This window comes from Sinocyclocheilus anshuiensis, unplaced genomic scaffold, assembly GCF_001515605.1.
Source record: "Sinocyclocheilus anshuiensis isolate Anshui unplaced genomic scaffold, SAMN03320099.WGS_v1.1 scaffold1500, whole genome shotgun sequence".
NCBI classification, from domain to species: domain Eukaryota; kingdom Metazoa; phylum Chordata; class Actinopteri; order Cypriniformes; family Cyprinidae; genus Sinocyclocheilus; species Sinocyclocheilus anshuiensis.
Window position 1 is genome coordinate 752,665 of NW_015537960.1, and position 12,592 is coordinate 765,256.

At 36.0% G+C, this 12,592-nt stretch overlaps 1 protein-coding gene across 1 annotated transcript in view; it reads left to right on the top strand.

Moving 5' to 3' along the window:
* clrn3 (clarin 3) overlaps nucleotides 1-5,116 on the top strand; it is a 12,618-nt gene extending 7,502 nt beyond the window's left edge. The window contains exons 2-3 of the mRNA XM_016458564.1: nucleotides 2,816-3,001; nucleotides 4,670-5,116. Coding sequence (XP_016314050.1) covers nucleotides 2,816-3,001; nucleotides 4,670-4,941 — 458 coding nt within the window. The 3' untranslated portion in view covers nucleotides 4,942-5,116. The remainder of the gene's footprint in view (nucleotides 1-2,815; nucleotides 3,002-4,669) is intronic.
* Nucleotides 5,117-12,592: the final 7,476 nt, after the last annotated feature.

Below are 12,592 nucleotides of genomic sequence, written 5' to 3' on the forward strand. Positions count from 1 at the left end.
ACGGCGGAGCAGAAGACCACCAGAGCCAGACAGCAGACCCCCACGGTGGAGCAGAGGACCACCACGGCAGAGCAGACGAAGTAGAAGACCACCACGGCGGGCCAGAGTGATCAGGAACCCATGGCAGGAACTGGAGTCTAGGGAAAACTGAAACACAGGAGACAGACAGTGCATTTACGGTCTCAAGGGCCGGAACAGGACATGCAGATAGTTCTTTAACAGTCTCCTTGAGCCTGATAGACAGGACAGGAACTGGATTGGCAGTGACAGGCTTAACAGGGCAGACATGGTGTGCGTTCTTAGTTTCTGGGCTCATGACAGGCAGGGTTAAGAGTACAGAGGTGGGTTCTTGGGCTGTGACAGACAGGGCTGAAAGTTCCGTGTTGGTCTCCTTGAGAGTGGCTGGACAGACAGACCGTTCAAGATTGGGTGCATTAACAAAGACTGGTTGGGTTGACAGTAAATAAACAGGATCACTGACTGAAACTGGATGGGCAGACAGTTCAAAAACAGGCTCACTGACTGAAGCTAGACAGGAAGACAGTTCACAAAAAGACTCATGGGTAGATATGGGATAGACTGACAGTTCAAAAGTGGGTGTGTTAACTGAAACTGGACTGGTAGATATTTCAGTGACTGAAACTGGACCAACAGATGGTGTATCAGACATATTATTTGAAATTAGTGGACAGAGAGATAATTCAGAAACAAATTCATTAGCAGCCCTTAGACGAACATACAGTTCACAATCAGCCTCCATGGCTGATTCAGAACAGGACGAGAGTTCAGAGATGGCCTCCTCAGCCAGTTCTGAGTAGGACAAAAGTTCAAAAGCCGCTTCCGTAGCCGTGACGGGACAGGCAAAGACTTCACAGACAGCCTCCATAGCCGTGACAGGGCATGACGAGGATTCACAGACGGCCTCCATAGCCATGACAGGGCAGGACGAGGATTCACAGACGGCCTCCATAGCCGTGACAGGACAAACAGGAAGTTCACAGGTGGATACTACTGACACCTCTGGAGGTTCTGCAGCGGATGCCACCACCTCTGGAGGTTCTACAGCAGTACCTTCAGGAAATAGAGAAAGTTCATTAATATTCACTTTAACAGGACAGGTACAGCGTTCATCAACGGTTCCTTCGACCACGACATGACAGGCTGAGAGTGCATTGCTGGGCGCCACCACCGTACAAGGAGCTGAAGCGAGCGCCGCCGCCTCGGGAGGTTCTGCAGCACACGCCGCCACCTCTGGAGAAGCTGCAGCGGGCACCATTGCCTCTGGGGAAACAGCAATGAACTCCACTACCTTGGGAGGTTCTGCAGCATCAGCCGCCACCTCTGGAAACATCATAGTAGGCGCCGCTGTTTCAAGAGTCTCAGTGGTGGTGTATGCAACCCAAACACTCCATAAAGCGATCCCCATTATGGGAAGCGCTACAGACAGGGGAATCGGATCAGGAACAGGAGGGCTAGAGTGAATGGATTTGAGGATACAAGCTGCGACTGCTGACACCAGCGGTGAATTCTCCACGCTGGATGCCAGTCTGGGATACAGAAGACCTGACCTCGAAGATCTGAGTGCAACAAACGGGAAGTGATGAGACTCTGGACGATCAGCTGTGACGTGACGAGGCTCTGGATGATCAGCTGTGATGTGACGAGACTCTGGAAGATCAGCTGTGACGTGGCGTGACTGGACGAATAGCTGTGACGTGACGTGACTCTGGACGAACAGCTGTGACGTGACGTGACTCTGGACGAAGCTTAGACCTCAGCGGTTGATTAATGCCATCGCAAAAAAACTCTATCAATAAACAGTCCGGTAAATCAGAGTAATAGGCAATGGCTAGATACTCTTGAATATAGTTCTCCAGCGAACACGGGCCTTGTTTAAGAGTTAATAATAATATATGTGCTGTGTCCATACCTGGCCAATGTTCCTCTGAAAAGCTGCTGGATCCTTGTGTGGCCGAGTATTCTGTGATGGGGGCGATGAGACAAGAGGCATGCGGATCCATATGCAAGGCTTTATTAAGAGACGTGGTCATAACAGGCATGGGTCAGACAATGGCAAACAGGTATATTGAGGGCAAGACAGAAGAGTAATCCAAAACGGGCGTGGTCGATCAGCGGCTAACAATATCCAGAGGGCTTGACAAGAGTGGTAATCCGACAACATGAGCAATAGTCCAGGCAAGATGCAAACATAGTCCGAATGGCAAGACGAAAGGATAATACAAAATACACAGGCAAGAATCTGAACACGGGAAAGCAGGCAGGGCAAGACTATGACTTGGAACTAAGAACTAAAAATGGCTTCGTAGAGGAGCTATCGCTATGAGTGATAAACGCTATACAATACTCGGTGTTGAATGGTGGTGTGAACTGATTTATATAGTGTGTGTTATTGGTAGCAGCTATGTGAGATTGGTTTCAGGTGAGCTTGTGATTAGTGCAGTGGAGCATGGGAAATGTAGTCCAGGGTGATGTGTAACAGTCTGTGTGGTGTGATAGTCAATATAATGGGAGGGCGACCTCTGGTGGTAAGCAGACGGAAGTTCATGGACAGGATTCGTGACAATATTAATACCAAGAAGCACAATGAAAAAATAAATAAATGAAAAGCTAGATCTAAGATGACCTTTGGAATTTGCCATTCCATAAAAATCACATGACCGTTTTATGTCTGGAATTCGTCAAAGGTTATGTCATTTTATTTCAATCGACATCTTTCATGTAAAAAATCAACGTTTTATGCATTCTTCAGTGACATCATAATATAATGTATTTTCTCTTGCTCTCTGGCACTTAGTGTTCGAACGGCTAGGGAAATTAGCAGGCGCTCCGGTCATCCTGCACGCTCTGGTTGTCATCCTGTTGGCTCTGGCTCTTTTGGGGTCTGCAGGCAGTATTCTGGTCACACTGTACAACAGCTTCAGTAACCCATATCAGACCTACATGGGACCAATAGGACTGTACACATGCAGTGGACTCAGTGGTGAGCAAACACACACACTCTCACTTATGCCAACAAACTAAAATATTTAAATCTCAAACACTCTTTTGCTTGCATTTGACCTCTTCATTTTAACTCTTCGTTTAATTCTTTTTAATTGTCTAAAACGTTGATTATAAAGGGGGTTTGATTATAGACTTTTGATTATATTAGGTTTAAATGATTATAAAAGTGGTCCCAAGACCTTAACTTAGGGTTGTTGTAACATTTACTGTTACTCTGCTAAATTTCATGTGCAAAATCCAGTCATTCCAATAAGAATCCACAAGATCGTATGGATCATATGGTAATTCCAACTTTCTGTCTCACAATTTAAACTGAATTCAGTGTTGCGAGATAAAAAAAAACACAATTCTGACTTTATATCTACAATTCTATAAGCTAAAAACTTTCTTAGAATTGCGAGATATTAGCTAAGAACTGCCAGACATAAACTCTTCTGAAAAAAGTCATACAGTAATTATCATTGAGTTTATATATCACAATTATGATATTATTATATTACAATTCTGAGAAAAAAAATAAACTTTTTTTTCAGAAATGCAAGATATAAACTGATAATACATACTTTTTTCTCAGAATTGCAACTTTCTGTCTCCCATTTCAGACATTTTTCTCACAATTCTGAGAAAACAAAAAAACAAACAAACATTTTTCTTCAGATTTACGATAAACAAGTCAGAACTGAGATATAAACTCAGAATTGTAAGATATAAAGTCAGAATTCTGACTTTTTTCTTTCTTTTTTTATACTTTGTCTTTCAGTTCAAGTGCATTTAATACAGTCATACAAATGAACATTTCCTTTCAAGACATCATATTTTTACCAATAGTTATTCCTCATTTTTCCTTCTACTTTCTCTTCCTTCACTTTTTTTTCCTTTTGTGATAATACCCATCACCAACGCATAAAAAATAAGTAAGTAAATAAGTAAAAAAAAAAATAATAATAATTAGAACAATAATCAATGCATACAAAAACACTTTTTCATATAAAAAATAGAGAGAGAGAAAAACACCCACATATTCATATTAAACTCTTATAATGACACCTAATTCCTAATAAGTAATTCAAATAATATTATTTAAAACTAATTAATAATAATATTAAATTAATAAAAATAATCAATGAAAATAAAGTTCAAAGCGAGGCAGAATTATATAAGAAGGTAATGAGTATATGTATTCCTTTATTTTATAATATATACTTAGATTTTTAAGGTGCCCATATCTTTTCAAAATATATACTTTTCCTTTTAATTTTATATGTTATCCTCACCATAGAGTGTACTTTAGAAAGTAAATCTAACCAATCATTTAAAACTGGGGATTCTTGCCTTCTCCAAAATTTTGTATAAAAATATATAGTATAAAAATTTATAAAAGTATAAAAATGTTTTATTTTAATTCAAAGTTTATATCTCAAAATTCTGACTTTATATTGTATCTTACATTTCTGAGGGAAAAAAAAAAAAAAAAAAACCGTGGCAGAAACAGACTTCAATATGATTGTGAGTTTTACATGATGAAAACGTTCCCCACGCAGATTTCGCTCAAGTTCAAGTTGGTCACCCAAATTCAGTGCATCATACATCTACTCTATTGACAATAGGCAGTTAACTTTGCTAATGTGTCTTATTTCTTGTCCAGTATGTGTGGCCAGCCTGGCGCTGATTCTGTACGTGGCAAACGCCTACGTGGGCAAGATGTTCCAGACGCTGGTGAAAGCAGATGAAGCCAACGTGAAGTTGAAGGATCCAAAAATTACCCTACAGGTGGGGTTCTTCCTCCTGATACCGTACATCGGTGTCAACTTGCTGGCCATCCTCGTGGTCTATCTGTACGTCCACGCTGCATACACACGCCGCAAAGAGCAGGAGAAACCAACAGAGGATGCACCCAAAGAGATCATGATGTACTAAAGCGAAACCACAGCCAAGATCTGTTGAACAGGCCATGATTTTCAGACTGGAGCTGAATTGAGTCTATTAGTTTGAACCTGCCACATTAACTGTGAAGTGAATTGCAAAACTGAACTTACCTGAATTAATTATAATTCAAAATTGTATTAGTCATAGGCTATACATACAAACTAAGGCCCAAAAAGTATTTAAACTCACTTTAAAAAAAGTTATTGCATTAGAAAACAGTGTCTCAGATGATTTTTGTGTTTGTGTTTTGTTAGCTTGTGCTGTTTCTTTAAAAAGAACGCCATTTGTTTTGATATTTTATCTAATGCATGTTTTAAGTATGACTTAAGTGTTTAAAATATTTTTATGGTCCACTAAAAATATTTGATTGCACTTATGTTTAACAATACCATCAAAATATTGTAAAACGTTTTAGAAATGTCATTTATTTGTCTAGCTTTTCTAAGAACCTAAAAACCATGTGCATGACGTGTAACTGGATAAGAAAACAGTTCAAATTTACTTCTATAAGTTCCTCTGGACTTTTAGCCAATTTAAAATTATTATTTTTTTTGCATATTTTATTGCAGAGGTGTGAAAATATTTAGTTCTTATACTATTTATCTGCTTATGCATCAAATATTATTATGAGAAAAATTGTCTCATTGGCTGTTTTTATAATAAACTGTCTGCTGTTTCATTCATTCCTCAAATATTCTGTAAATATTACTGTAATAATTTAGTACAATAACAACCCTTTTTAGAGTGATGAGGATTTTGTGTTCAGTTTTTTAATAGTTTAAGAGAAAAAATATTATTGCTCAATGCTCACTCACTGATTCATTATATCTCTTAAAACCTGACTAATAAAATACAATGGCTCATTAAATTACACTGACGGATTATGATATATGAGATTATAACCTATTATAGGACTGCCAGGTCATGAGTCACTGTATGACGTCATTTTCCACAATCACTGCATTAGATGAACTTTGGCCCTTGGACTTTGTGAATATTGTGTATGTATTCATTGATAGGACATGCAGGGTGTGATTTGGGCTTCTTCCAGCAGGGGGCAGCAGGAGTGTGTTTATCTGGCTCTCTACTGCCACCCTGCATGGAGGAAACTCATGATTTCAGAAAAAGCTGAAGTCTTTCTTCATTTTGAAAGACTGCATTGTCAATGTACTCAAGTAGCTGTCTGGTGACACAATATTCACTATCCATGATCTCAGAGTATTCTCAAAGTGTAGGAGTCACAGTGAGGAACAAGGTTACTTTCAACCTTCACATCCAGCAGTGGAAACCATTGTCAATGGGTAATCAATGGGTTATTACATAGTTTAATGAAACTAAAACTAAAACCATAAAATAATAATAATAATAATTGAAATAAACGTTAACTAAAATAAAATATAAGTAAAAATTATTATTTCAATTGTATTTTCACTTTTTTTTTTTATATTTTCATTTTCATTTCATTTTCTCATATATAGCATTAAAATATTTGTATGGGCCACTGCATATATGTGACCCTGGAGCACAAAAGCAGTCTTAAGTCGCTGGGGTATATTTGTAGCAATAGCCAACAATACATTGTAGGGGTCAAAATTATAGATTTTTCTTTTATGCCAAAAATCATTAGGATATTAAGTAAAGATCATGTTCCATGAAGATATTTTGTAAATTTCCTACCGTAAATATATCAAAACTTAATTTATGATTAGTAATATGCATTGCTAAGAACTTCATTTGGACAACTTTAAAAGTTTTTTGCACCCTCAGATTCCAGATTTTCAAATAGTTGTATCTCAACCAAATATTGCCCTATCATAACAAACCATACATCAGTGGAAGATTATATATTCAGCTTTGAGATGGTGTATAAATCTCAATTTTGAAAAATTGACACTTAAGACTGGTTTTATGGTCCAGGGTCACATATTGTTGTGCACATTTTAGAGCTATACCATCAAAGCATTGAAGTACTAAAATAACTCAAACTAAATAAACTAAAATAAATAAAAATTCATAAAAAATATTTAGACATTTAATAAATAAACAACAATAACAATAATAATAATAATGACAAAAACTCAACTAAATCACAAAAATGTTAACCAAAATTAAACTGAAAACAAAAACTATAAATATAAATAATTTAATAATATAAAAATAAAATCTAACAAAATAATATAAAAGTATATAAATGATACTAAAATAACTCTGATCTAATGCAATATCCAAAAATAGATTTCTATTCCTAAGAGATTTTAACTACTAACCAGACATTTTTCACTTAAAGGGTTAGTTCACCCAAAAACGAAAATTAGACTGCGTTTTATTCACCCCCGAGGCATCCTAGGTGTATATGAATTTCTTCTTTCAGACGAATCCAGCAAAGAAAACGTTTTGTTATTCCATTGAAATGTGGTATAATTGCACAACAAATAATCAATTCTGCTAAATTAAGGAATGTAAACATATGCAGTAATAAAACCATACATACATGTACAGCTATTGTTAGTCTGATATGAAGTGCATTTCAGGGAATTCTGCCTAAACTCTCCTCCTCCAAATCATCAGAAATTTGAGCTGACGCCACAGTCTAACTCAACCTCGCTCTGAACTCAACCTGATTCAACATGTACTCACCTGGTCCACGTTAGACCTTTTGACATAAACGGTCTGAACTACAGCTTTAAATACGAAGCTCTCAAAACACCAGCTCTATTCATAACCCTGAAACTCCTGAGAGACTCCAAGACCATTTTAATGTCTCAAAAACATATTTAACATTGTTGTATCAAGGTTATACTAAATAACTTATCCTAACATATAACATATTTAGATATAGACTGTGATGAAATCCAATAAATTAATATGCACTGTACTTTTCCTGCACTGTAAAAAAAAAATTTTAACCTGCAAATGTTGCCTAAAAGAGCCTTTTTACCTGATTTAACCCAGAAAAATTAAATTTGTTGGGAATAATTTAATGTATTTAGGTAGATTCAGTAATGTTAAATATTATTTTTGACTTGAATAAAACTTTGATTTAGATGTTACCATTTGTAGGTTACTATTTTTCTCAGTGGTCAAATCCTCAAAACAGAAATGTCTTTATAACACATTTCTGATGTTTGCATGCCTATTTTGAGGTGAGGTTTAACAAAGGGTTAAAGCTTCAGTAATGTCCATCAGGGTTGTCCATCAACTTTCATAATGCTTTTTAAAAGTTATATAAATGTTAGGACAAAATGTTCTTAAAATAATGTTTATGAAATGTTTTGATAACTCATTAATATTTGATATACGTTCTCATCAGGGCAGGACTTACGGGGCCGGGGGCCTCTGGGCTTGAGGTTATGTTTGGGCCCCATACCTATACTACAAATGCCCTCAACTAGAACATTATTATGGAGTAACACAAAATACACAAAAATTTAAATATGCTTTCAGGTTCATATACTGTATACAATTAATAGGCAACATGTCTAGCCTAGTCAAAGTTTAGATGTAATATTAAATAGTCACTATAATACAATAAACAGGATGTGATCTCTCAGTTGAGAGATCAAAACCCTGAAATAACACTGAGCAGATAAAACCAAAGAGATGTATTATTATGAAATGAAAATGTATTGTCATATCTGTGTATTTTTATGTCAGATTCTTAAATTTTATAAATTCAATCTGAATAAAAAAACATGTTGGCTATTAACAATAAAATGAAATCACTATAAACAAAATCCATAGATGGATTTTGCACAAGTTATGTTAAGTTTAAATACAACATTTTAATGTAGAAATATTAAATGATTGCAAAAAATGAAATAAGCTACTTTTTAAAATATGAAACTACAACCGCCAGTAGGTGGCAGCAAGTGACTGTTTTAATGAGTGAGTTTAATCCATAAATCAACCAATTTGTTTAAAATGCTAATTCATTTAATTTAGCAAACGACTGTTTGAACCATTTACTGGTCCGTGTAATTCTGAGAAACAAAACACTGTGCTCGGAGACGCATTGATGGGGCAAAACAGAATTTTGTGTCTGTGTTTATTGTACATTTGCCATCGTGCAGATATTCGGAAAAACAGGACTCTAGTTTGTGTGATAGGCTAACTCCTATATCGTAGGCATTCACTCATTAAATGCAGGGTTCGTTCAACCAATACATTTGAACTTCTCATACAACATTCTCAGAACGTCTATAGGATGTAATTTGTACTTGATGAACATTCTAAGAAACATTTTTGTAACCTTTAAATACCATTCTCAACATGACATGAAAAACGTTATATTTTACGTTACATTTTGGGTGAAAATAAAGTTAGAATAATAAAAAATAATGTTCTTATCACAGCAAGAAAACTGGACATTTTAGAATCATTTCAAAACAATATTCCCACAACTTTTTTATAACCTAAATTTATTACCTGGAATATTAAAAAACTGAAGGGAAAATAAAAGGTTTTGAAATTACTATTATTCTATGCATATATAAATGCTATTGTGTCAGTAAATTTGAGTAAATTAGAAGCTCAGTTCTGGTCTGATATTTGGCTTTTCAATAAGTAAATTGAATGAAATAGAATGCAAATGATATCGATCACAATGGGGTGTCAGTTTACCCTCTTTGTGGGGATTATGTGGACGCTCACGCGTGACGTTTCTCAAATGGACTTCAATGGGAATCTCTCAGAGGCGTTTGGTATGCAAACACACAGTGAATTACATCAGGAATGGAGGATAATCTCTTCTCCTCTTTTTCCAGACCTTTCTCTGGCTCTCTCTGAGTCTCTGATAGCGGACAGACTCCTGAGTTCGGGTCACTCGGAGGGTGTGAATGGATTAAGGAAAGACCCTCTGTAGTGCTGAAACACAATTCCCCCCTAAACCTGTATCAGAGAGGTGACACACACACACACACACACACACACACACACACACCCCTGTTCCTGCAGGGCATATACACACAAACACACACACATACTCAAACCCCTAACCCAAACCAACTACATAAAACTATAGAACACCTCAAACTCACACATAAAGTGGCCCCAAGAGTATTTCAACACTCAACATGTCTAAATATTATTGCAATAATTTAAAAAATATCAAATTTAAGTGCACTCGAATGCTGAAGGATCTTTGCTCTGCACTAGCTTAATTTTTTCTCATGCCGTGTTATTTAATCAGATGGTGATTTTTAGTGGATGCATGAAGTCAGTTCTCTTCAAATTCGTATGGGTGTCTTAGCAGAGTAACCACGGGTGTAGAGAATCACATTAACTTTAAACGTAAAGCTGCACAAACACAAAGTCACACAATAATTTCACTAATGATTTAGTCTTCATTTTCAACTATAGATCTATTGTTTTACCATTTTAAAAATATTTCAAGGAGGTTTTTGCAATTTATTAAGGTCATGCAAACCAGTCCACCTAGCACAGATGTTTATTTATTTTTTAACTTTTTTTTATTATTTGCAATATGTATATCTATAATGGCAAGTCTTTCATTCATCTATCTATCTATCTATCTATCTATCTATATTTTTTAAATACTTGTATGACTTCTGTTCATGAGAGACTATTTACCGGTAAAAAAACATATGTGCAAAATCGCTGAAACATTTGAAAACGCTGTTTAATATAAAAAAAAATGTATTCAAATAATTCAAATTAAAATAATTAAAATTAAAAAAAATAAATGTAAAAAATGAAATAAATCCCCAATGTTTAGGCTTAACTTATATTTAGGATGTTCAAACCTTATCTAAGGGTCTCAGACCACCACTCTGTTCCTCTGAACATAAAATATGATGGCAAGAACATGCTGATGCCAAATCTATATGAATGTTTTGGCCACCATACACACACATTTATAATCCAACATCCTAAACTTTGCACCCTGAGCAAGATTTACACCATGAGAGTGAGAAGTGATCTGAAACGGGGGTTCACACACTGGGCCTGCGACTGGATGCGGCGGAGACAGGCAGGAACCAGCGCTTATCTCTGCCATTAATCTTCATTTGTCAGAGAGGGCAGAGCATGAAGGGGTGGAGAGAAGGAGGGAGCGAGGGAGCGAGGAGAGAAGAAGAGAAGAGAATAATTACACCCTTGCTGTTCCATTATGGTGTCATTCTTCAGTTAACATCAGATAAGATCACACCTTGAGCTATTTCTCCACTTTAGCCTGCTCTTTCTCTCACACACACCTGAACAGGCTGATAGAGAGAGCGGCTGTGTTCCTATTCAGCTGTCTACTGCCTATATAGGCAATTGTCTTCTAAGGCAGCATTCTGACTGAAATGGTACTTAAGCGACTAGATCACAATTGATTTCAGTGGAACTGTCATGTTGCTAAGCTAATGACACAGTGCTTCAAAATTTATATTATTTATTATATATCTTATTTTTCATACATTATTTAATTTTCCACAAATGTATTTAAAAGTTCAACCAAAATATAAAATACAATATATACTGTATATTATTATTATTATTATTATTATTATTATTATTATTATTATTATTATTATTATTGTTTTTTTTTTCTGGACAAACCTTATTTCAAATATAGGCTAAATAATAATAATAATAATTATTATTATTATTATTATTATTATTGTTGTTGTTGTTGCTGTTGTTTTATTTATAATTATTATTATTATATTTAATTTGGAAATATATTTTGGATGAACTTTCAAATGCCAAAATATGTTTCAGATGTACTTAAAGCAGCAAGAAGTTACATGTATAATCTTAAAATACATTTGGGGTTATTCAATTTGGGGTTGTATTAAAAAATAAAATATGTTTTTGTATATTTTGAAAAATGTTGTTGATTTATAAATGTTGAAATCTGTTTAACCTGTTAAACTCCACCTATTCACCAATCTCCACTGCACATCTCAGCTTATCTTCCCCAGCAATTATCTTACAATTCACTATGATTAAGTGCACATCTGACCCCAGATCAGCGTCACGAGGCACAATATGTCAGAGCCACAGGTTGTCTGGTGCAATCACAGGTTAATCTGTCCCGGATAAGAGCCTGTTGTCCCCTTCGGCAGGCCAGCGAGCGCAGAGGACGCCACACTGACGGCTGCTGTGACTGATTAAGAGAGTCCGGGGCACTTTCTCTGAGCTGGATAAATGGATAAAACTCTGATTGCACAAGTCAAAAAAGTCCCATGACAGAAGAATATTATACTGCCCTCCAGTGGTGCAGTTCTTACCGTTTTTATTGTATTTCACACCGCCGAGGGACTGCTAAGGAGAGGCAATGGGTCTACAAATGAACACTAACAAGACAGTCATAAAGCTGTCAAGAGGATAAACACGGGCAATTATGTAAGATGAATTTACTTCTGTTTATCTACACAAGACCCTCTTTTGAAAAAAAAAAAAAAAGATGGCTGGGTAAATAATGCATGGGCTTAATGTTTCCCACACTCAGGACAAAACCCTAACCATATGTATTAAAATTCGGAGCGTAACTTGTTATGTGAACTGCATTGTTTGTGCTACAGACATAAATGCAACTGCCTAGCAAGATAGTAAACATCTTAGTAACTACATAACAATGCAACCAGAACTTAAATATAGCTTTAAATGACACTAGTAATTCAAGCCTGCAGTTTCC